Raw genomic sequence first — 25834 nt, 5'->3', positions numbered from 1 at the left:
CAGCACTCAAACTCTGGCATGCATAAAATACTGTCCTGAATTGCATTATATAGGTTTATTATATATTCTCTTAGTTTTATTCCTTTGAAGGAATCAACCTCTTGGTAGATTTTTTAAATATTGTTTTTAATTTGACTTGATTTTAGAACCATATGTATATGATTAATGATTGCTGATTGTGTACTCTTAGAATATAATCATATTTGATGTTTTTCTCCCCTCAGATAACTATGTGGTGACGGACCATGGAGCGTGCGTTCGGACGTGCAGTGGTGACACATACGAGGTGGACGAGGGAGGGGTCAGGAAGTGCAAGAAGTGTGATGGACTGTGCCCCAAAGGTAGTTGATACTGCTACAGCTCCTACTATACATTCTGATGGCAGGGATTATAGCGTTCACGATGATACTGCATGAATGTGCCTCTCTGTAACATGTAAAGTTCACCCCAGTGTTATTCCCCAAAGATGCACTGCAGGGTTGTGTTCAATACCATTTTATTTTCCAATAGAGGATTTTCCGATTTTGAATAAAAATGTATTTTAATCTGATATACTGCACTAATCTTCTGTTTTTTTTGGGCTTGTGATTTCTCAAACTAACTTTTCTGTGTGGCAAGAAATTAGTAGCCACGTTTGTTTTTATTAATATGTTACTAATTTTCACAGTTTGCAATGGACTTGGAATGGGAAAACTTGCCAATATTCTGTCAATTAATGCCACCAACATTGACACATTTAAAAACTGTACCAAAATCAATGGGAACATTGCTATTATCTACACATCTATCCATGGGTAAGTAGTGAGCGAATTAAGTTTTTTTGAAATTGTAGAAACATCATAGATCATTTCTAACCTTTGTATTGTGCAATTCACGAATATGACAGATACATGGCACAGTTGTTATTCCTATTCACAGGGACACGTTCACCAAAGCACCTAAGATGGATCCGGCCAAGCTAGAAGTTTTCAAGACTGTCAGAGAAATTACCGGTAAGAATAGAGCCATGGCAGTTTAAATCAGACAAAAGTGCACTTTTCATGATTATTATAAAAATATCTATTCATCTTCCAGGGTACTTGCTGATTCAGAACTGGCCTGAGAACATGACGTCTCTCAGTCCATTTGAGAACCTGGAGATCATCCGTGGTCGGACCAAGCGGTAAGATTACTGTCCCTGGCCTCTCTCTAAACCTCAGCCTCTACTACAGGGTGCCACTGACAGTGAATGAGAGGATGTGACTCATTCAATATCCCTTTAACTCCTCTCTCTCCCTCTCCCCATTTCTCCTCCCCTCTCTCTGTTCTCAGTGTTCTGTTGAGCTTGGCCATAACCCAGTTAACTATCACCCACCTGGGGCTGCGTAACCTGAAGGAGATTAGTGACGGAGACGTGGTCATTGCAAAAAACCCCAACCTCTGCTACACCAAGAATCACCACTGGAAGCAGTTGTTCAAGTCCAACTCTCAGACCGCCAGGCTGGAGAACAATGCCGACGCCGCCGACTGCGGTAAATCATTCAGTCATTTTTTTATGATTAACATTTTTATAGATTTTTGTGGTCACATAACAGAAAAAAAGGGAACACTAACAAACAGGAGATACACAACAAACACCAGGAGTCAACACCATAATATCAGCTCAAGCCCATGACGTTAGCGATAACATGTTCGGTGCTTACTAAACGAAAGGTTACACTGGGATATGAGTGGCTTCGAGATAATATTTACCCTCTATTGTTGTGGTCATAAAACTGTGATAGATACAGAATGCAATGATGATGGAGTGTTATTGTGGGAGAAAGGAAATTAACGCTAGCCTGTTGCTTGTGCAGGGTTGTGTGAAAAGAGAAAAGGGTTAAAACTATTATTTTGTATTGATATCAAATTTTATTTGTCAAATACTCCGAATACAACAGGTGAAATGCTTACTTACAAGCCCTTCACCAACAATGCAGTTCAAGAAATAGAGTTAAGAAAATATTAACAAATTTTTTTTTTTTTTTTTTTAAATAAATAAAAGTAGCACAATAAAATAACAATACCAAGGCTATATACAGGGGGCACTGTCAATGTAAATAGTCCAGGTGGCCATTTAATTAATTGTTCAGCAGTTTTATGGCTTGCGGGTAGAAGCTGTTAAGGAGCCTTTTGGACCTAGACTTGGCACTCCGGTACCACTTGACGTGCGGTAGAAGAGAACAGTCTATGACTTGGGTGACTGGAGTCTTTGACAATTTTTTGGGCCTATCTATAGTATGTGTCTGTATGTGTGTTTGCAGGGATGCAGAACAACACTTGTGACAGGATGTGTACCAGAGATGGCTGCTGGGGCCCTGGACCCACCATGTGTTTCGCCTGTCAGGACTACAGCCGAGCAGGAAGCTGTGTCGACTCCTGCAACCTACTGGAGGGGTGAGAGGAGCCCCTTTTTGTTCCCCATTGTAACCTCCTGGAGGGGTGAGATAAGGAGCCATTGTAACCTACTGGAGGGGTGAGAGGGGAAGCATTGTAACCTACTGGAGGGGTGAGATAAGGAGCCACTGTAACCTACTGGAGGGGTGAGAGGAGCCATTGTAACCTACTGGAGGGGTGATAGAGGAGCCATTGTAACCTACTGGAGGGGTGAGATAGGGGCCACTGTAACCTACTGGAGGGGTGAGAGAGGAGCCATTGTAACCTACTGGAGGGGTGAGATAAGGAGCCACTGTAACCTACTGGAGGGGTGAGAGAGGAGCCACTGTAACCTAATGGAGGGGTGAGAGAGGAGCCATAGTAACCTACTGGAGGGGTGAGAGAGGAGCCACTGTAACCTACTGGAGGGGTGAGATAGGGGCCACTGTAACCTATTGGAGGGGTGAGAGAGGAGCCACTGTAACCTACTGGAGGGGTGAGAGAGGAGCCATTGTAACCTACTGGAGGGGTGAGAGAGGAGCCATTGTAACCTACTGGAAGGGTGAGATAAGGAGCCACTGTAACCTACTGGAGGGGTGAGGGAGGAGCCACTGTAACCTACTGGAGGGGTGAGGGAGGAGCCACTGTAACCTACTGGAGGGGTGAGGGAGGAGCCACTGTAACCAACTGGAGGGGTGAGAGAGGAGCCATTGTAACCTACTGGAGGGGTGAGAGAGGAGCCACTGTAACCTACTGGGGGGGTGAGAGAGGAGCCATTGTAACCTACTGGAGGGGTGAGATAAGGAGCCACTGTAACCTACTGGATGGGTGAGGGAGGAGCCATTGTAACCTACTGGAGGGGTGAGAGAGGAGCCATTGTAACCTACTGGAGGGGTGAGAGAGGAGCCACTGCAACCTACTGGAGGGGTGAGAGAGGAGCCACTGCAACCTACTGGAGGGGTGAGAGAGGAGCCACTGTAACCTACTGGAGGGGTGAGAAAGGAGCCATTGTAAGCTACTGGAGGGGTGAGAGAGGATCCATTGTAACCTACTGGAGGGGTGAGAGAGGAGCCACTGCAACCTACTGGAGGGGTGAGGTAAGGAGCCATTGTAACCTACTGGAGGGGTGAGAGAGGAGCCATTGTAAGCTACTGGAGGGGTGAGAGAGGAGCCATTGTAAGCAACTGGATGGGTGAGGGAGGAGCCATTGTAACCTCCTGGAGGGGTGAGAGAGGAGCCATTGTAAGCAACTGGATGGGTGAGGAAGGAGCCATTATAACCTACTGGAGGGGTGAGAGAGGAGCCATTGTAAGCTACTGGAGGGGTGAGAGAGGAGCAATTGTAAGCTACTGGAGGGGTGAGAGAGGAGCCACTGTAACCTACTGGAGGGGTGAGATAAGAGCCATTGTAACCTACTGGGGGGGTGAGAGGAGCCATTATAGCCTACTGGAGGGGTGAGAGAGGAGCCACTGTAACCTACTGGAGGGGTGAGAGAGGAGCCACTGTAACCTACTGGAGGGGTGAGAGAGGAGCCACTGTAACCTACTGGAAGGGTGAGATAAGAGCCACTGTAACATACTGGAGGGGTGAGAGAGGAGCCACTGCAACCTACTGGAGGGGTGAGATAGGAGCCATTGTAACCTCCTTGGGGGGTGAGAGAGGAGCCACTGTAACCTACTGGAAGGGTGAGAGGAGCCACTGTAACCTACTGGAAGGGTGAGAGAGGAGCCATTGTAACCTACTGGAGGGGTGAGAGAGGATCCACTGTAACCTACTGGAGGGGTGAGAGAGGAGCCACTGTAACCTACTGGAAGGGTGAGAGGAGCCACTGTAACCTACTGGAAGGGTGAGAGAGGAGCCACTGTAACCTACTGGAAGGGTGAGAGGAGCCACTGTAACCTACTGGAAGGGTGAGAGAGGAGCCATTGTAACCTACTGGAGGGGTGAGAGAGGAGCCACTGTAACCTACTGGAGGGGTGAGAGAGGAGCCATTGTAACCTACTGGAGCGGTGAGAGAGGAGCCATTGTAACCTACTGGAGGGGTGAGAGGAGCCCCTTTTTGTTCCCCATTGTAACCTCCTGGAGGGGTGAGATAAGGAGCCATTGTAACCTACTGGAGGGGTGAGAGGGGAGCCACTGTAACCTCCTGGAGGGGTGAGAGGAGCCATTGTAACCTACTGGAGGGGTGATAGAGGAGCCATTGTAACCTACTGGAGGGGTGAGAGAGGAGCCATTGTAACCTACTGGAGGGGTGAGATAAGGAGCCACTGTAACCTACTGGAGGGGTGAGAGGAGCCATTGTAACCTACTGGAGGGGTGATAGAGGATCCATTGTAACCTACTGGAGGGGTGAGATATGGGCCACTGTAACCTACTGGAGGGGTGAGAGAGGAGCCATTGTAACCTACTGGAGGGGTGAGATAAGGAGCCACTGTAACCTACCGGAGGGGTGAGAGAGGAGCCATTGTAACCTACTGGAGGGGTGAGAGAGGAGCCATTGTAACCTACTGGAGGGGTGAGAGAGGAGCCACTGTAACCTACTGGAGGGGTGAGAGAGGAGCCATTGTAACCTACTGGAGGGGTGAGAGAGGAGCCCCTGTAACCTACTGGAGGGGTGAGATAGGGGCCACTGTAACCTATTGGAGGGGTGAGAGAGGAGCCACTGTAACCTACTGGAGGGGTGAGGGAGGAGCCATTGTAACCTACTGGAGGGGTGAGGGAGGAGCCATTGTAACCTACTGGAGGGGTGAGAGAGGAGCCACTGCAACCTACTGGAGGGGTGAGAGAGGAGCCACTGCAACCTACTGGAGGGGTGAGAGAGGAGCCACTGTAACCTACTGGAGGGGTGAGATAAGAGCCATTGTAACCTACTTGAGGGGTGAGAGAGGAGCCATTGTAAGCTACTGGAGGGGTGAGAGAGGATCCATTGTAACCTACTGGAGGGGTGAGAGAGGAGCCATTGTAAGCTACTGGAGGGGTGAGAGAGGAGCAATTGTAAGCTACTGGAGGGGTGAGAGAGGAGCCATTGTAAGCAACTGGATGGGTGAGGGAGGAGCCACTGTAACCTACTGGAAGGGTGAGATAAGAGCCACTGTAACCTACTGGAAGGGTGAGATAGGAGCCACTGTAACCTACTGGAAGGGTGAGATAAGAGCCACTGTAACCTACTGGAAGGGTGAGAGAGGAGCCACTGTAACCTACTGGAAGGGTGAGATAGGAGCCACTGTAACCTACTGGAAGGGTGAGAGGGGAGCCACTGTAACCTACTGGAAGGGTGAGATAGGAGCCACTGTAACCTACTGGAGGGGTGAGAGGAGCCACTGTAACCTACTGGAAGGGTGAGAGAGGAGCCACTGTAACCTACTGGAAGGGTGAGATAGGAGCCACTGTAACCTACTGGAGGGGTGAGAGGAGCCACTGTAACCTACTGGAAGGGTGAGATAAGAGCCACTGTAACCTACTGGAAGGGTGAGAGAGGAGCCACTGTAACCTACTGGAAGGGTGAGATAGGAGCCACTGTAACCTACTGGAGGGGTGAGAGAGGAGCCACTGTAACCTACTGGAGGGGTGAGAGAGGAGCCACTGTGACCTACTGGAGGGGTGAGATAGGGGCCACTGTAACCTACTGGAGGGGTGATAGAGGAGCAATTGTAACCTACTGGAGGGGTGAGAGAGGAGCCATTGTAACCTACTGGAGGGGTGATAGAGGAGCCATTGTAACCTACTGGAGGGGTGAGAGAGTAGCCATTGTAACCTACTGGAGGGGTGAGAGAGGAGCCACTGTAACCTACTGGAGGGGTGAGATAAGGAGCCACTGTAACCAACTGGAGGGGTGAGAGAGGAGCCATTGTAAGCTACTGGAGGGGTGAGAGAGGAGTCATTGTAAGCTACTGGAGGGGTGAGAGAGGAGCCATTGTAACCTACTGGAGCGGTGAGAGAGGAGCCATTTTAACCTACTGGAGGGGTGAGAGAGGAGCCATTGTAAGCTACTGGAGGGGTGAGAGAGGAGCCATTGTAAGCTACTGGAGGGGTGAGAGAGGAGCCATTGTAAGGTACTGGAGCGGTGAGAGAGGAGCCATTGTAACCTACTGGAGCGGTGAGAGATGAGCCATTGTAACCTACTGGAGCGGTGAGAGAAGCCACTGTAACCTACTGGAGGGGTGAGATAAGGAGCCATTGTAACCTACTGGAGGGGTGAGAGAGGAGCCATTGTAAGCTACTGGAGGGGTGAGAGAGGAGCCATTGTAACCTACTGGAGCGGTGAGAGAAGCCACTGTAACCTACTGGAGGGGTGAGGTAAGGAGCCATTGTAACCTACTGGAGGGGTGAGAGAGAAGCCATTGTAAGCTACTGGAGGGGTGAGAGAGGAGCCATTGTAAGCTACTGGAGCGGTGAGAGAGGAGCCATTGTAACCTACTGGAGCGGTGAGAGAGGAGCCATTGTAACCTACTGGAGCGGTGAGAGAAGCCACTGTAACCTACTGGAGGGGTGAGAGAGGAGCCATTGTAACCTACTGGAGGGGTGAGAGAGGAGCCATTGTAAGCTACTGGAGGGGTGAGAGAAGCCATTATAGCCTACTGGAGGGGTGAGATAGGGGCCACTGTAACCTACTGGAGGGGTGATAGAGGAGCCATTGTAACCTACTGGAGGGGTGAGAGAGGAGCCATTGTAACCTACTGGAGGGGTGATAGAGGAGCCATTGTAACCTACTGGAGGGGTGAGAGAGGAGCCATTGTAACCTACTGGAGCGGTGAGATAAGAGCCATTGTAACCTACTGGAGGGGTGAGAGAGGAGCCATTGTAACCTACTGGAAGGGTGAGATAAGGAGCCACTGTAACCTACTGGAGGGGTGAGGGAGGAGCCACTGTAACCTACTGGAGGGGTGAGGGAGGAGCCACTGTAACCTACTGGAGGGGTGAGGGAGGAGCCACTGTAACCAACTGGAGGGGTGAGAGAGGAGCCATTGTAACCTACTGGAGGGGTGAGAGAGGAGCCACTGTAACCTACTGGGGGGGTGAGAGAGGAGCCATTGTAACCTACTGGAGGGGTGAGATAAGGAGCCACTGTAACCTACTGGATGGGTGAGGGAGGAGCCATTGTAACCTACTGGAGGGGTGAGAGAGGAGCCATTGTAACCTACTGGAGGGGTGAGAGAGGAGCCACTGCAACCTACTGGAGGGGTGAGAGAGGAGCCACTGCAACCTACTGGAGGGGTGAGAGAGGAGCCACTGTAACCTACTGGAGGGGTGAGAAAGGAGCCATTGTAAGCTACTGGAGGGGTGAGAGAGGATCCATTGTAACCTACTGGAGGGGTGAGAGAGGAGCCACTGCAACCTACTGGAGGGGTGAGGTAAGGAGCCATTGTAACCTACTGGAGGGGTGAGAGAGGAGCCATTGTAAGCTACTGGAGGGGTGAGAGAGGAGCCATTGTAAGCAACTGGATGGGTGAGGGAGGAGCCATTGTAACCTCCTGGAGGGGTGAGAGAGGAGCCATTGTAAGCAACTGGATGGGTGAGGAAGGAGCCATTATAACCTACTGGAGGGGTGAGAGAGGAGCCATTGTAAGCTACTGGAGGGGTGAGAGAGGAGCAATTGTAAGCTACTGGAGGGGTGAGAGAGGAGCCACTGTAACCTACTGGAGGGGTGAGATAAGAGCCATTGTAACCTACTGGGGGGGTGAGAGGAGCCATTATAGCCTACTGGAGGGGTGAGAGAGGAGCCACTGTAACCTACTGGAGGGGTGAGAGAGGAGCCACTGTAACCTACTGGAGGGGTGAGAGAGGAGCCACTGTAACCTACTGGAAGGGTGAGATAAGAGCCACTGTAACCTACTGGAGGGGTGAGAGAGGAGCCACTGCAACCTACTGGAGGGGTGAGATAGGAGCCATTGTAACCTCCTTGGGGGGTGAGAGAGGAGCCACTGTAACCTACTGGAAGGGTGAGAGGAGCCACTGTAACCTACTGGAAGGGTGAGAGAGGAGCCATTGTAACCTACTGGAGGGGTGAGAGAGGATCCACTGTAACCTACTGGAGGGGTGAGAGAGGAGCCACTGTAACCTACTGGAAGGGTGAGAGGAGCCACTGTAACCTACTGGAAGGGTGAGAGAGGAGCCACTGTAACCTACTGGAAGGGTGAGAGGAGCCACTGTAAGCTACTGGAGGGGTGAGAGAGGAGCCATTGTAACCTACTGGAGGGGTGAGAGAGGAGCCACTGTAACCTACTGGAGGGGTGAGAGAGGAGCCATTGTAACCTACTGGAGCGGTGAGAGAGGAGCCATTGTAACCTACTGGAGGGGTGAGAGGAGCCCCTTTTTGTTCCCCATTGTAACCTCCTGGAGGGGTGAGATAAGGAGCCATTGTAACCTACTGGAGGGGTGAGAGGGGAGCCACTGTAACCTCCTGGAGGGGTGAGAGGAGCCATTGTAACCTACTGGAGGGGTGATAGAGGAGCCATTGTAACCTACTGGAGGGGTGAGAGAGGAGCCATTGTAACCTACTGGAGGGGTGAGATAAGGAGCCACTGTAACCTACTGGAGGGGTGAGAGGAGCCATTGTAACCTACTGGAGGGGTGATAGAGGATCCATTGTAACCTACTGGAGGGGTGAGATATGGGCCACTGTAACCTACTGGAGGGGTGAGAGAGGAGCCATTGTAACCTACTGGAGGGGTGAGATAAGGAGCCACTGTAACCTACCGGAGGGGTGAGAGAGGAGCCATTGTAACCTACTGGAGGGGTGAGAGAGGAGCCATTGTAACCTACTGGAGGGGTGAGAGAGGAGCCACTGTAACCTACTGGAGGGGTGAGAGAGGAGCCATTGTAACCTACTGGAGGGGTGAGAGAGGAGCCCCTGTAACCTACTGGAGGGGTGAGATAGGGGCCACTGTAACCTATTGGAGGGGTGAGAGAGGAGCCACTGTAACCTACTGGAGGGGTGAGGGAGGAGCCATTGTAACCTACTGGAGGGGTGAGGGAGGAGCCATTGTAACCTACTGGAGGGGTGAGAGAGGAGCCACTGCAACCTACTGGAGGGGTGAGAGAGGAGCCACTGCAACCTACTGGAGGGGTGAGAGAGGAGCCACTGTAACCTACTGGAGGGGTGAGATAAGAGCCATTGTAACCTACTTGAGGGGTGAGAGAGGAGCCATTGTAAGCTACTGGAGGGGTGAGAGAGGATCCATTGTAACCTACTGGAGGGGTGAGAGAGGAGCCATTGTAAGCTACTGGAGGGGTGAGAGAGGAGCAATTGTAAGCTACTGGAGGGGTGAGAGGAGCCATTGTAAGCAACTGGATGGGTGAGGGAGGAGCCACTGTAACCTACTGGAAGGGTGAGATAAGAGCCACTGTAACCTACTGGAAGGGTGAGATAGGAGCCACTGTAACCTACTGGAAGGGTGAGATAAGAGCCACTGTAACCTACTGGAAGGGTGAGAGAGGAGCCACTGTAACCTACTGGAAGGGTGAGATAGGAGCCACTGTAACCTACTGGAAGGGTGAGAGGGGAGCCACTGTAACCTACTGGAAGGGTGAGATAGGAGCCACTGTAACCTACTGGAGGGGTGAGAGGAGCCACTGTAACCTACTGGAAGGGTGAGAGAGGAGCCACTGTAACCTACTGGAAGGGTGAGATAGGAGCCACTGTAACCTACTGGAGGGGTGAGAGGAGCCACTGTAACCTACTGGAAGGGTGAGATAAGAGCCACTGTAACCTACTGGAAGGGTGAGAGAGGAGCCACTGTAACCTACTGGAAGGGTGAGATAGGAGCCACTGTAACCTACTGGAAGGGTGAGAGGGGAGCCACTGTAACCTACTGGAGGGGTGAGAGAGGAGCCATTGTAAGCAACTGGATGGGTGAGGGAGGAGCCACTGTAACCTACTGGAAGGGTGAGATAAGAGCCACTGTAACCTACTGGAAGGGTGAGATAGGAGCCACTGTAACCTACTGGAAGGGTGAGATAAGAGCCACTGTAACCTACTGGAAGGGTGAGAGAGGAGCCACTGTAACCTACTGGAAGGGTGAGATAGGAGCCACTGTAACCTACTGGAAGGGTGAGAGGGGAGCCACTGTAACCTACTGGAAGGGTGAGATAGGAGCCACTGTAACCTACTGGAGGGGTGAGAGGAGCCACTGTAACCTACTGGAAGGGTGAGAGAGGAGCCACTGTAACCTACTGGAAGGGTGAGATAGGAGCCACTGTAACCTACTGGAGGGGTGAGAGGAGCCACTGTAACCTACTGGAAGGGTGAGATAAGAGCCACTGTAACCTACTGGAAGGGTGAGAGAGGAGCCACTGTAACCTACTGGAAGGGTGAGATAGGAGCCACTGTAACCTACTGGAGGGGTGAGAGAGGAGCCACTGTAACCTACTGGAGGGGTGAGAGAGGAGCCACTGTGACCTACTGGAGGGGTGAGATAGGGGCCACTGTAACCTACTGGAGGGGTGATAGAGGAGCAATTGTAACCTACTGGAGGGGTGAGAGAGGAGCCATTGTAACCTACTGGAGGGGTGATAGAGGAGCCATTGTAACCTACTGGAGGGGTGAGAGAGGAGCCATTGTAACCTACTGGAGGGGTGAGAGAGGAGCCACTGTAACCTACTGGAGGGGTGAGATAAGGAGCCACTGTAACCAACTGGAGGGGTGAGAGAGGAGCCATTGTAAGCTACTGGAGGGGTGAGAGAGGAGTCATTGTAAGCTACTGGAGGGGTGAGAGAGGAGCCATTGTAACCTACTGGAGCGGTGAGAGAGGAGCCATTTTAACCTACTGGAGGGGTGAGAGAGGAGCCATTGTAAGCTACTGGAGGGGTGAGAGAGGAGCCATTGTAAGCTACTGGAGGGGTGAGAGAGGAGCCATTGTAAGGTACTGGAGCGGTGAGAGAGGAGCCATTGTAACCTACTGGAGCGGTGAGAGATGAGCCATTGTAACCTACTGGAGCGGTGAGAGAAGCCACTGTAACCTACTGGAGGGGTGAGATAAGGAGCCATTGTAACCTACTGGAGGGGTGAGAGAGGAGCCATTGTAAGCTACTGGAGGGGTGAGAGAGGAGCCATTGTAACCTACTGGAGCGGTGAGAGAAGCCACTGTAACCTACTGGAGGGGTGAGGTAAGGAGCCATTGTAACCTACTGGAGGGGTGAGAGAGAAGCCATTGTAAGCTACTGGAGGGGTGAGAGAGGAGCCATTGTAAGCTACTGGAGCGGTGAGAGAGGAGCCATTGTAACCTACTGGAGCGGTGAGAGAGGAGCCATTGTAACCTACTGGAGCGGTGAGAGAAGCCACTGTAACCTACTGGAGGGGTGAGAGAGGAGCCATTGTAACCTACTGGAGGGGTGAGAGAGGAGCCATTGTAAGCTACTGGAGGGGTGAGAGAAGCCATTATAGCCTACTGGAGGGGTGAGATAGGGGCCACTGTAACCTACTGGAGGGGTGATAGAGGAGCCATTGTAACCTACTGGAGGGGTGAGAGAGGAGCCATTGTAACCTACTGGAGGGGTGATAGAGGAGCCATTGTAACCTACTGGAGGGGTGAGAGAGGAGCCATTGTAACCTACTGGAGCGGTGAGATAAGAGCCATTGTAACCTACTGGAGGGGTGAGAGAGGAGCCATTGTAACCTACTGGAAGGGTGAGATAAGGAGCCACTGTAACCTACTGGAGGGGTGAGGGAGGAGCCACTGTAACCTACTGGAGGGGTGAGGGAGGAGCCACTGTAACCTACTGGAGGGGTGAGGGAGGAGCCACTGTAACCAACTGGAGGGGTGAGAGAGGAGCCATTGTAACCTACTGGAGGGGTGAGAGAGGAGCCACTGTAACCTACTGGGGGGGTGAGAGAGGAGCCATTGTAACCTACTGGAGGGGTGAGATAAGGAGCCACTGTAACCTACTGGATGGGTGAGGGAGGAGCCATTGTAACCTACTGGAGGGGTGAGAGAGGAGCCATTGTAACCTACTGGAGGGGTGAGAGAGGAGCCACTGCAACCTACTGGAGGGGTGAGAGAGGAGCCACTGCAACCTACTGGAGGGGTGAGAGAGGAGCCACTGTAACCTACTGGAGGGGTGAGAAAGGAGCCATTGTAAGCTACTGGAGGGGTGAGAGAGGATCCATTGTAACCTACTGGAGGGGTGAGAGAGGAGCCACTGCAACCTACTGGAGGGGTGAGGTAAGGAGCCATTGTAACCTACTGGAGGGGTGAGAGAGGAGCCATTGTAAGCTACTGGAGGGGTGAGAGAGGAGCCATTGTAAGCAACTGGATGGGTGAGGGAGGAGCCATTGTAACCTCCTGGAGGGGTGAGAGAGGAGCCATTGTAAGCAACTGGATGGGTGAGGAAGGAGCCATTATAACCTACTGGAGGGGTGAGAGAGGAGCCATTGTAAGCTACTGGAGGGGTGAGAGAGGAGCAATTGTAAGCTACTGGAGGGGTGAGAGAGGAGCCACTGTAACCTACTGGAGGGGTGAGATAAGAGCCATTGTAACCTACTGGGGGGGTGAGAGGAGCCATTATAGCCTACTGGAGGGGTGAGAGAGGAGCCACTGTAACCTACTGGAGGGGTGAGAGAGGAGCCACTGTAACCTACTGGAGGGGTGAGAGAGGAGCCACTGTAACCTACTGGAAGGGTGAGATAAGAGCCACTGTAACCTACTGGAGGGGTGAGAGAGGAGCCACTGCAACCTACTGGAGGGGTGAGATAGGAGCCATTGTAACCTCCTTGGGGGGTGAGAGAGGAGCCACTGTAACCTACTGGAAGGGTGAGAGGAGCCACTGTAACCTACTGGAAGGGTGAGAGAGGAGCCATTGTAACCTACTGGAGGGGTGAGAGAGGATCCACTGTAACCTACTGGAGGGGTGAGAGAGGAGCCACTGTAACCTACTGGAAGGGTGAGAGGAGCCACTGTAACCTACTGGAAGGGTGAGAGAGGAGCCACTGTAACCTACTGGAAGGGTGAGAGGAGCCACTGTAAGCTACTGGAGGGGTGAGAGAGGAGCCATTGTAACCTACTGGAGGGGTGAGAGAGGAGCCACTGTAACCTACTGGAGGGGTGAGAGAGGAGCCATTGTAACCTACTGGAGCGGTGAGAGAGGAGCCATTGTAACCTACTGGAGGGGTGAGAGGAGCCCCTTTTTGTTCCCCATTGTAACCTCCTGGAGGGGTGAGATAAGGAGCCATTGTAACCTACTGGAGGGGTGAGAGGGGAGCCACTGTAACCTCCTGGAGGGGTGAGAGGAGCCATTGTAACCTACTGGAGGGGTGATAGAGGAGCCATTGTAACCTACTGGAGGGGTGAGAGAGGAGCCATTGTAACCTACTGGAGGGGTGAGATAAGGAGCCACTGTAACCTACTGGAGGGGTGAGAGGAGCCATTGTAACCTACTGGAGGGGTGATAGAGGATCCATTGTAACCTACTGGAGGGGTGAGATATGGGCCACTGTAACCTACTGGAGGGGTGAGAGAGGAGCCATTGTAACCTACTGGAGGGGTGAGATAAGGAGCCACTGTAACCTACCGGAGGGGTGAGAGAGGAGCCATTGTAACCTACTGGAGGGGTGAGAGAGGAGCCATTGTAACCTACTGGAGGGGTGAGAGAGGAGCCACTGTAACCTACTGGAGGGGTGAGAGAGGAGCCATTGTAACCTACTGGAGGGGTGAGAGAGGAGCCCCTGTAACCTACTGGAGGGGTGAGATAGGGGCCACTGTAACCTATTGGAGGGGTGAGAGAGGAGCCACTGTAACCTACTGGAGGGGTGAGGGAGGAGCCATTGTAACCTACTGGAGGGGTGAGGGAGGAGCCATTGTAACCTACTGGAGGGGTGAGAGAGGAGCCACTGCAACCTACTGGAGGGGTGAGAGAGGAGCCACTGCAACCTACTGGAGGGGTGAGAGAGGAGCCACTGTAACCTACTGGAGGGGTGAGATAAGAGCCATTGTAACCTACTTGAGGGGTGAGAGAGGAGCCATTGTAAGCTACTGGAGGGGTGAGAGAGGATCCATTGTAACCTACTGGAGGGGTGAGAGAGGAGCCATTGTAAGCTACTGGAGGGGTGAGAGAGGAGCAATTGTAAGCTACTGGAGGGGTGAGAGGAGCCATTGTAAGCAACTGGATGGGTGAGGGAGGAGCCACTGTAACCTACTGGAAGGGTGAGATAAGAGCCACTGTAACCTACTGGAAGGGTGAGATAGGAGCCACTGTAACCTACTGGAAGGGTGAGATAAGAGCCACTGTAACCTACTGGAAGGGTGAGAGAGGAGCCACTGTAACCTACTGGAAGGGTGAGATAGGAGCCACTGTAACCTACTGGAAGGGTGAGAGGGGAGCCACTGTAACCTACTGGAAGGGTGAGATAGGAGCCACTGTAACCTACTGGAGGGGTGAGAGGAGCCACTGTAACCTACTGGAAGGGTGAGAGAGGAGCCACTGTAACCTACTGGAAGGGTGAGATAGGAGCCACTGTAACCTACTGGAGGGGTGAGAGGAGCCACTGTAACCTACTGGAAGGGTGAGATAAGAGCCACTGTAACCTACTGGAAGGGTGAGAGAGGAGCCACTGTAACCTACTGGAAGGGTGAGATAGGAGCCACTGTAACCTACTGGAGGGGTGAGAGAGGAGCCACTGTAACCTACTGGAGGGGTGAGAGAGGAGCCACTGTGACCTACTGGAGGGGTGAGATAGGGGCCACTGTAACCTACTGGAGGGGTGATAGAGGAGCAATTGTAACCTACTGGAGGGGTGAGAGAGGAGCCATTGTAACCTACTGGAGGGGTGATAGAGGAGCCATTGTAACCTACTGGAGGGGTGAGAGAGGAGCCATTGTAACCTACTGGAGGGGTGAGAGAGGAGCCACTGTAACCTACTGGAGGGGTGAGATAAGGAGCCACTGTAACCAACTGGAGGGGTGAGAGAGGAGCCATTGTAAGCTACTGGAGGGGTGAGAGAGGAGCCATTGTAAGCTACTGGAGGGGTGAGAGAGGAGCCATTGTAACCTACTGGAGCGGTGAGAGAGGAGCCATTTTAACCTACTGGAGGGGTGAGAGAGTAGCCATTGTAAGCTACTGGAGGGGTGAGAGAGGAGCCATTGTAAGCTACTGGAGGGGTGAGAGAGGAGCCATTGTAAGGTACTGGAGCGGTGAGAGAGGAGCCATTGTAACCTACTGGAGCGGTGAGAGATGAGCCATTGTAACCTACTGGAGCGGTGAGAGAAGCCACTGTAACCTACTGGAGGGGTGAGATAAGGAGCCATTGTAACCTACTGGAGGGGTGAGAGAGGAGCCATTGTAAGCTACTGGAGGGGTGAGAGAGGAGCCATTGTAACCTACTGGAGCGGTGAGAGAAGCCACTGTAACCTACTGGAGGGGTGAGGTAAGGAGCCATTGTAACCTACTGGAGGGGTGAGAGAGAAGCCATTGTAAGCTACTGGAGGGGTGAGAGAGGAGCCATTGTAAGCTACTGGAGCGGTGAGAGAGGAGCCATTGTAACCTACTGGAGCGGTGAGAGAGGAGCCATTGTAACCTACTGGAGCGGTGAGAGAAGCCACTGTAACCTACTGGAGGGGTGAGAGAGGAGCCATTGTAACCTACTGGAGGGGTGAGAGAGGAGCCATTGTAAGCTACTGGAGGGGTGAGAGAAGCCATTATAGCCTACTGGAGGGGTGAGATAGGGGCCACTGTAACCTACTGGAGGGGTGATAGAGGAGCCATTGTAACCTACTGGAGGGGTGAGAGAGGAGCCATTGTAACCTACTGGAGGGGTGATAGAGGAGCCATTGTAACCTACTGGAGGGGTGAGAGAGGAGCCATTGTAACCTACTGGAGCGGTGAGATAAGAGCCACTGTAACCTACTGGAGGGGTGAGATAAGGAGCCACTGTAACCAACTGGAGGGGTGAGAGAGGAGCCATTGTAAGCTACTGGAGGGGTGAGAGAGGAGCCATTGTAATCTACTGGAGGGGTGAGAGAGGAGCCATTGTAACCTACTGGAGCGGTGAGAGAGGAGCCATTTTAACCTACTGGAGGGGTGAGAGAGGAGCCATTGTAAGCTACTGGAGGGGTGAGAGAGGAGCCATTGTAAGCTACTGGAGGGGTGAGAGAGGAGCCATTGTAAGCTACTGGAGCGGTGAGAGAGGAGCCATTGTAACCTACTGGAGCGGTGAGAGAGGAGCCATTGTAACCTACTGGAGCGGTGAGAGAAGCCATTATAACCTACTGGAGGGGTGAGAGAGGAGCCATTGTAAGCTACTGGAGGGGTGAGAGAGGAGCCATTGTAAGCTACTGGAGGGGTGAGAGAGGAGCCATTGTAACCTACTGGAGGGGTGAGAGAGGAGCCATTGTAAGCTACTGGAGGGGTGAGAGAAGCCATTATAGCCTACTGGAGGGGTGAGAGAGGAGCCATTGTAAGCTACTGGAGGGGTGAGAGAGGAGCCATTGTAAGCTACTGGAGGGGTGAGAGAGGAGCCATTGTAAGCTACGGAAGGGGTGAGAGAAGCCATTATAACCTACTGGAGGGGTGAGAGAGGAGCCATTGTAAGCTACTGGAGGGGTGAGAGAAGCCATTATAACCTACTGGAGGGGTGAGAGAGGAGCCATTGTAAGCTACTGGAGGGGTGAGAGAGGAGCCATTGTAAGCTACTGGAGGGGTGAGAGAGGAGCCATTGTAACCTACTGGGGGGGTGAGATAAGAGCCACTGTAACCTACTGGAAGGGTGAGAGAGGAGCCACTGTAACCTACTGGAAGGGTGAGATAGGAGCCACTGTAACCTACTGGAGGGGTGAGAGAGGAGCCACTGTAACCTACTGGAGGGGTGAGAGAGGAGCCACTGTGACCTACTGGAGGGGTGAGATAGGGGCCACTGTAACCTACTGGAGGGGTGATAGAGGAGCAATTGTAACCTACTGGAGGGGTGAGAGAGGAGCCATTGTAACCTACTGGAGGGGTGATAGAGGAGCCATTGTAACCTACTGGAGGGGTGAGAGAGGAGCCATTGTAACCTACTGGAGGGGTGAGAGAGGAGCCACTGTAACCTACTGGAGGGGTGAGATAAGGAGCCACTGTAACCAACTGGAGGGGTGAGAGAGGAGCCATTGTAAGCTACTGGAGGGGTGAGAGAGGAGCCATTGTAAGCTACTGGAGGGGTGAGAGAGGAGCCATTGTAACCTACTGGAGCGGTGAGAGAGGAGCCATTTTAACCTACTGGAGGGGTGAGAGAGGAGCCATTGTAAGCTACTGGAGGGGTGAGAGAGGAGCCATTGTAAGCTACTGGAGGGGTGAGAGAGGAGCCATTGTAAGGTACTGGAGCGGTGAGAGAGGAGCCATTGTAACCTACTGGAGCGGTGAGAGATGAGCCATTGTAACCTACTGGAGCGGTGAGAGAAGCCACTGTAACCTACTGGAGGGGTGAGATAAGGAGCCATTGTAACCTACTGGAGGGGTGAGAGAGGAGCCATTGTAAGCTACTGGAGGGGTGAGAGAGGAGCCATTGTAACCTACTGGAGCGGTGAAAGAAGCCACTGTAACCTACTGGAGGGGTGAGGTAAGGAGCCATTGTAACCTACTGGAGGGGTGAGAGGAGCCATTGTAAGCTACTGGAGCGGTGAGAGAGGAGCCATTGTAACCTACTGGAGCGGTGAGAGAGGAGCCATTGTAACCTACTGGAGCGGTGAGAGAAGCCACTGTAACCTACTGGAGGGGTGAGAGAGGAGCCATTGTAACCTACTGGAGGGGTGAGAGAGGAGCCATTGTAAGCTACTGGAGGGGTGAGAGAAGCCATTATAGCCTACTGGAGGGGTGAGATAGGGGCCACTGTAACCTACTGGAGGGGTGATAGAGGAGCCATTGTAACCTACTGGAGGGGTGAGAGAGGAGCCATTGTAACCTACTGGAGGGGTGATAGAGGAGCCATTGTAACCTACTGGAGGGGTGAGAGAGGAGCCATTGTAACCTACTGGAGCGGTGAGATAAGAGCCACTGTAACCTACTGGAGGGGTGAGATAAGGAGCCACTGTAACCAACTGGAGGGGTGAGAGAGGAGCCATTGTAAGCTACTGGAGGGGTGAGAGAGGAGCCATTGTAAGCTACTGGAGGGGTGAGAGAGGAGCCATTGTAACCTACTGGAGCGGTGAGAGAGGAGCCATTTTAACCTACTGGAGGGGTGAGAGAGGAGCCATTGTAAGCTACTGGAGGGGTGAGAGAGGAGCCATTGTAAGCTACTGGAGGGGTGAGAGAGGAGCCATTGTAAGCTACTGGAGCGGTGAGAGAGGAGCCATTGTAACCTACTGGAGCGGTGAGAGAGGAGCCATTGTAACCTACTGGAGCGGTGAGAGAAGCCATTATAACCTACTGGAGGGGTGAGAGAGGAGCCATTGTAAGCTACTGGAGGGGTGAGAGAGGAGCCATTGTAAGCTACTGGAGGGGTGAGAGAGGAGCCATTGTAACCTACTGGAGGGGTGAGAGAGGAGCCATTGTAAGCTACTGGAGGGGTGAGAGAAGCCATTATAGCCTACTGGAGGGGTGAGAGAGGAGCCATTGTAAGCTACTGGAGGGGTGAGAGAGGAGCCATTGTAAGCTACTGGAGGGGTGAGAGAGGAGCCATTGTAAGCTACGGAAGGGGTGAGAGAAGCCATTATAACCTACTGGAGGGGTGAGAGAGGAGCCATTGTAAGCTACTGGAGGGGTGAGAGAAGCCATTATAACCTACTGGAGGGGTGAGAGAGGAGCCATTGTAAGCTACTGGAGGGGTGAGAGAGGAGCCATTGTAAGCTACTGGAGGGGTGAGAGAGGAGCCATTGTAACCTACTGGGGGGGTGAGAGAGGAGCCATTGTAACCTGATTCTGTAGCTGAAGCAGGGAAGAAGAGTGAAAGTAACTTGTACACTTGGCAAAAAAACGTATATTTTGCAAGAAACGATGTTGCATGGAATTGAACAGTAAAAACAGATGGAGTATATCTAAGGAAGGTAGTAAGACAGTACTATACAGTACAATAGAATTGTTCACTTTTGGTAATGAACTCAATTCATGAGAAGAAATTTCTCTCAGCTGGAATGGAATCACTTAACTCATAGCTGTTTAACTGTGGGAGTACTCCTCTGTCAAACATTGAGCATCAACCTTGATTACAATATAACTACTGCTATGAGGAACGGGATCAAGTATTTCACTGCAAATGCAACCATCTGAAATGAAATGTTCAAGCAATAGAAATTTAGCCTGGTCCCTATCTTACCAACTCCTATGGGACAATGACTAGAGGAGTTGGCAAGATGACACAAACAGATATGGGACCAGACTAGTGGAAATAAGCTTCATGCTAACATGTGTCCTAATTGTTGCAGGGAGCCACGTGAGACTGAAGTAAATAAGACGTGTGTGGAGTGTCACCTTGAGTGTCAGCTCCTCAACGGGACCCAGACCTGCTCTGGACCAGTATGTGTGTCTCTTATATATGCTATGTCCTAAGTACAGTATGTGTCTCTATAATATACACTACCGTTCAAAAGTTTGGGGTCACAAAGAAATGTCCTTGTTTTTGAAAGAAAATCACATTTTTTCCCTCCATTAAAATAACATCGAATTGATCAGAAATACAGTGTAGACATTGTTAATATTGTAAATGACTATTGTAGCTGGAAACAGCAGATTTTTTATGGAATATCTACATAGGCGTACAGAGGCCCATTATCAGCAACCATCACTCCTGTGTTCCAAAGGCACGTTGTGATAGCTAATCCAAGTTTATCATTTTAAAAGGCTAATTGATCATTCGAAAACCCTTTTGCAATTGTTAGCACAGCTGAAAACGGTTGCGCTGATTTAAAGAAGCAATAAAACTGGCCTTCTTTAGACTAGTTGAATATCTGGAGCATCAGTATTTGTAGGTTCGATTACAGGCTCAAAATGGCCAGAAACAAAGTACTTTCGTCTGAAACTCATCAGTCTATTCTCGTTCTGAGAAATGAAGGCTATTCCATGCGAGAAATAGCCAAGAAACTAAAGATCTCGTACAACGCTGTGTACTACTCCCTTCGCAGAACAACGCAAACTGGCTCTAACCAGAATAGAAAGAGGAGTGGGAGGCCCCGGTGCACAACTGAGCAAGAGGACAAGTACATTAGTGTCTAGTTTGAGAAACAGATGCCTCACAAGTCCTTAACTGGCAGCTTCATTAAATAGTACCCGCAAAACACCAGTCTCAACGTCAACTGGGAAGAGGCGACTCCGGGAGACTTCTAGGCGACTTCTAGGCAGAGTTGCAAAGAAAAAGCCATATCTCAGACTGGCCAATACAAATAAAATATTAAGATGGGCAAAAGAACACACACTGGACAGAGGAACTCTGCCTAGAAGGCCAGCATCCTGGAGTCACCTCTTCACTGATGACGTTGAGACGGGTGTTTTGTGTGTACTATTTAATGAAGCTGCCAGTTGAGGACTTGAGGCCATTTCTAAGTGAGCCCAAACTTCTGAACTGTAGTGTACTATGTAGTAGTATGTGTCACTATAATATACTATGTAGCAGTATGTGTCACTATAATATACTATGTAGTAGTATGTGTCACTATAATATACTATGAAGTAGTGTCCCACTGGGCACAGATGTCTTTTCAACGTCTAGTTTTGATTTACATTTGGTTGAGTTGTTAACAGGAAATCAACATGAACAAAAAATGTCAACATGTCATTGGACTTAGTTTTTTTTTATTCCCTTACGTTGATGACTTTTCGTCAACATCATCACACAGAATTATGTTGTTGAAATGAGGTGGAAACAATGTTGATTCAACCAGTTTCTGCCCAGTGGGAGGTCTCTCGCCCTATAAAATAATATGTATCAGTATGTGTCTCTCTCCATGCTATGTCCCAGAACAATAGGCACAATGTATTTCTCTGGCATTCTATTGGAGAGTCATTTGCTTACCCTTTAGATTGACAGCCTTTCAGACCAGGATCAGTACATCTGTAAACATATTAGCTTGTGAGCACACCGGGACACCGTTGTCGCCATCTTTGAAGTTGGCACACTGGGTACACTGCTTGTGTCTGTTAATTATTCTACGTCTCAGCACAGTAGGGCTGTTTCCTTAGAATGTTTCTTTAGATGTGTATGTAATACATTGTCTTGCTATCCTCCTCTCTTTTAGGGTCATGAGCAGTGTACCCGGTGTGCCAACTTCAAAGATGGAGACAACTGTGTCCCGTGGTGCCCTAGAGGGGTGGCTGGGGGCAAGAACACCTTCATCTGGAAATACGCAGATAAGATGAAGGTGTGCCAGCTGTGCCACCAGAACTGTACCGAGGGGTAAGTAGGGGCATCTGTCACAACCACATAAATACATGAATAATTCACAAATACACAAATGGCGCCGGAGAAGAAGGCAGACGTTTTACGTGACCCCAGCCGATTGTTTTTTTTGTTTGTTTATTTGCGTTGTTTGTAACTTATTTTTTAACTTATTTTGTACAAAATGTTGCCGCTACCGTCTCTTATGACCAAAAATAACTTCTAGATATCAGGACTGCGAATACTCACCACGAACTAGCAGAATCCTTTTTGTCCTTTCAATACTCTGACGAGCCCGACACGAAGGATATACGGCTTCCTCGGGAAAGGCCCCGATCGCCTTGATCTGCGTGAGGAGGAGGCAGAGAAAGAGGGGCCGGGCCGAAGGGCGGGCTGCCTTGAGAATTCGTAAGCGGTCGAATAAACCCCCACTTCCCTCCATTCTGCTAGCAAACGTGCAATCCTTGGAGAATAAAATCGACGAGATACGCGGAAGATTAAACTACTGTAACATCAAGCTACTGTAACATCTAATGCTTCACGGAGTCGTGGCTGAACGGCGACAATATCAACATTCAGCTGGCTGGTTATACGCTGTACCGGCAGGATAAAACAGCAGCGTCTGGTAAGACAAGGGGTGGCGGACTATGTATTTTTGTAAATAACAGCTGATGCACGATATCTAAGGAAGTCTCGAGCTATTGCTCGCCTTAGGTAGAGTATCTCATGACAAGCTGTAGACCACACTACCTACTGAGAGAGTTTATCTGTATTCTTCGTAGCTGTTTACATACCACCACAGACTGAGGCTGGCACTAAGACAGAATTGAATGAGCTGTATTCCGCCATAAGCAAATATGAAAACTCTCACCCAGAGGCGGCACTCCTAGTAGCAGGGGACTTTAATGCAGGGAAACAATTACTTTTCACCAAATTTCTATCAGCATGTTAAATGTGCAACCAGAGGGGGAAAAAACCCTGGACCACCTTTACTCCACACACAGAGACGCATAAAAAGCCCCCCCTTGCCCTCCATTTGGCAAATCTGACCATAATACTATCCTCCTGATTCCTGCTTAAAAGCTCAAATTAAAGCAGGAAGCACCAATGACTAGATCAATAAAAAAAGTGGTCAGATGAAGCAGATGCTAAGCTACAGGACTGTTTTACTAGCGCAGACTAGAATATGTTCCGGGATTCCTCCGATGGCATTGAGGAGTACACCACATCAGTCGTTGGCTTTATCAATAAGTGCATCGATAACGTCGTCCCCACAGTGACCGTACGTACATACCCCAACCAGAAGTCATGGATTACAGGCAGCATCCGCACTGAGCTAAAGGATAGAGCTGCCGCTTTCAACGAGCGGGACTCTAACCCGGAAGCTTATAAGAAAACCCGCTATGCCCTCCGACGAACCATCAAACAGGCAAAGTGTCAATACAGGACCAAGATTCAAATCATACTACACCGGCTCTGACGCTCGTCAGATGTGGCAGGGCTGGTAAACCATTACAGACTACAAAGGGAAGCACAGCCGAGAGCTGCCCAGTGACACGAACCTACCAGATGAGCTAAACTACTTCTATGCTCGCTTCGAGGCAAGTAACACTGAAACATGCATAAGAGCACCAGCTGTTCCGGAAGACTGTGTGATCACGCTCTCAGCAAGCCGATGTGAGCAAGACCTTTAAACAGGTCAACATTCACAAGGCTGCAGGGCCAGACGGATTACCAGGACGTGTACTGCGAGTATGCGCAGACCAACTGGAATGTGTCTTCACTGACATTTTCAACCTCTCCCTGTTCGAGTCTGTAATACCAACAGGTTTTAAGCAGACCACCATAGTGCCTGTTCCCAAGATCACTATGGTAACCTGCCTAAATGACAACCGACCCGTAGCACTCACGTCTGTAGCCATGAAGTGCTTTGAAACGCTGGTCATGGCTCACATCAACACCATCATCCCAGAAACCCTAGACCCACTCCAATTTGCATACCGCCCCAATGATGCAATCTCTATTGCACTCCACACTGCCCTTTCCCACCTGGACAAAAATAACACCTATGTGAGAATGCCTACAGCTTCAACACCAAGGTGCCCTCTAAGCTCATCACTAAGCTAAGGACCCTGGCACTAAACACCTCCCTCTGCAACTGGATCCTGACGGGCCACCCCCAGGTGGTAAGGGTAGGTAACAACACATCCGTCACGCTGATCCTCAACACAGGGGCCCCTCAGGGGTGCGTGCTAAGTCCCCTCCTGTACTCTCTGTTCACTCATGACTGCACGGCCAGGCATGACTCCAACACCATCATTAAGTTTGCAGATGACAGCAGTGGGTGGCCTGATCACCGACAACGACGAGACAGCCTATAGGGAGGAGGTCAGAGACCTGGCCGTGTGGTGCCAGGACAACAATCTCTCCGTCAACGTGATCAAGACAAAGGAGATGATTGTGGACCACAGGAAAAAGAGGACCGAGCACGCCGCCATTCTCATCGACGGGGCTGTAGTGGAGCAGGTTGAGAGCTTCACATCACCAACAAACTAACATGGTCCAAGCACACCAAGACAGTCATGAAGAGGGCACAACAAAACCTATTCCCCCTCAGGAGACTGAAAAGATTTAGCATAGGTCCTCAGATCCTCAAAAGGTTCTACAGCTCCACCACCGAGAGCGTCCTGACTGGTTGCATCACCGCCTGGTATGGCAACTGTTCGGCCTCCGACCGCAAGGCACTACAGAGGGTAGTGCGAATGGCCCAGTACATCACTGGAGCCAAGCTTCCTGCCCTCTAGGACCTCTATACCAGGCGATGTCAGAGGAAGGCCCTAAAAATGTTCAAAGACTCCAGTCACCCTCGTCATAGACTGTTCTCTCGGTTACTGCATGGCAAGCGGTACCGGCGCCAAGTCTAGGTCCAAGAGGCTTCTAAACAGCTTCTACCCCCAAGTCATAAGACTCCTGAACATCTAGTCAAATGGCTACCCAGACTATGTGCATTGCTCCCTCTCTCACCACTGCTACTCTGTAGTCATCTATGCATAGTCACTTTAATAACTCTACCTATATGTACATACTACCTCAACTAACTGGTGCCCCCGCACATTGACTCTGTATCGGTCCCCCCCTGTATATAGTCTCGCTATTGTTATTTTACTGCTTCTCTTTAATTACTTGTTACTTTTATCTCTTATTCTTATCTTTATTTTTTTGAAACTGCATTGTTGGTTAGGGGTTCGTAAGTAAGCATTTCACTATGGTCTACACCTGTTGTATTCGGCGCATGTGACTAATAAAATTTGATTTGATTTGAATAAAAAACAATAAAAGTTCAAATATATATGTGCTAATATGTTTACAGATGTACTGGTCCTGGTCTGAAAGGCTGTCAGTCTAAAGGGTAAGCAAGTGACTCATAGTCATGAATAGTAACTTACAAACATACTGTTCAAATTCAACAAACTTAAACACTAAGCTCACTAAGCTAATGAACATTTGATTATTTGTGTAAGTATTTTCTCTGCATTGATTGGTTACCATCTGTTCCCCTTTCAGTAACTCTGGCCTGTCAGTGATTGCAGCTGGTGTGGTGGGCGGGATGCTGGCCTTTCTCATCATGGGCCTGTCCGTCTTCGTGTTGCTACGACGACGCCACATCAAGAAGAAGAGGACCCTGCGAAGACTCCTCCAGGAGAGAGAGGTGAGAGGCAGAAACTGAACTGCTGAGCCTCAAGGGCTTTCTAGGGCTGGAATTCAATCACCTTAGTGCATCAATGTGAACAAAGTAAACCATCTTATCTGCATCTACAGTTAGTTGAACCGCTGACCCCCAGTGGTGAGGCGCCCAACCAGGCTCTGCTCCGTATCCTGAAGGAGACAGAGTTTAAGAAGATCAAAGTTTTAGGATCAGGGGCCTTCGGCACTGTCTACAAGGTAAATACAAACGCTCACAATATCTAGATTTAATTCTGGAAACTCCAGTTTCATGGATTGTGCTGTGGTACTGTACTTAAGGAGCTTATGGGAATGTGTGTTCAGACTGAATATAAACCAACACTTTTAGACACATCTACATCTGTTTTTCAATGAACAGCCAGATATTTAATGCACCACATCATGCATCCATCCACTCTCACCCTCCTGTCTCCTTATTAGTTATTT

General features: G+C 50.6%; 1 protein-coding gene across 1 annotated transcript in view; it reads left to right on the top strand.

Moving 5' to 3' along the window:
• The window catches only part of LOC129813767 (epidermal growth factor receptor-like), a 106365-nt gene that overhangs the window by 70624 nt on the left and 9907 nt on the right, over positions 1–25834 (top strand). Inside the window, exons 8-18 of the mRNA XM_055866273.1 lie at positions 225–341; positions 668–794; positions 919–992; positions 1075–1162; positions 1312–1511; positions 2283–2415; positions 19719–19809; positions 21525–21682; positions 25035–25073; positions 25229–25373; positions 25484–25606. Of these exons, the coding sequence (XP_055722248.1) occupies positions 225–341; positions 668–794; positions 919–992; positions 1075–1162; positions 1312–1511; positions 2283–2415; positions 19719–19809; positions 21525–21682; positions 25035–25073; positions 25229–25373; positions 25484–25606 (1295 nt within the window). The remainder of the gene's footprint in view (positions 1–224; positions 342–667; positions 795–918; positions 993–1074; positions 1163–1311; positions 1512–2282; positions 2416–19718; positions 19810–21524; positions 21683–25034; positions 25074–25228; positions 25374–25483; positions 25607–25834) is intronic.

Source organism: Salvelinus fontinalis, chromosome 17 (genome assembly GCF_029448725.1).
Source record: "Salvelinus fontinalis isolate EN_2023a chromosome 17, ASM2944872v1, whole genome shotgun sequence".
Classification (NCBI taxonomy): Eukaryota; Metazoa; Chordata; class Actinopteri; order Salmoniformes; family Salmonidae; genus Salvelinus; species Salvelinus fontinalis.
Note: the sequence above shows the minus strand (reverse complement) of the source record. Positions and strands in the feature narration are given on the sequence as shown.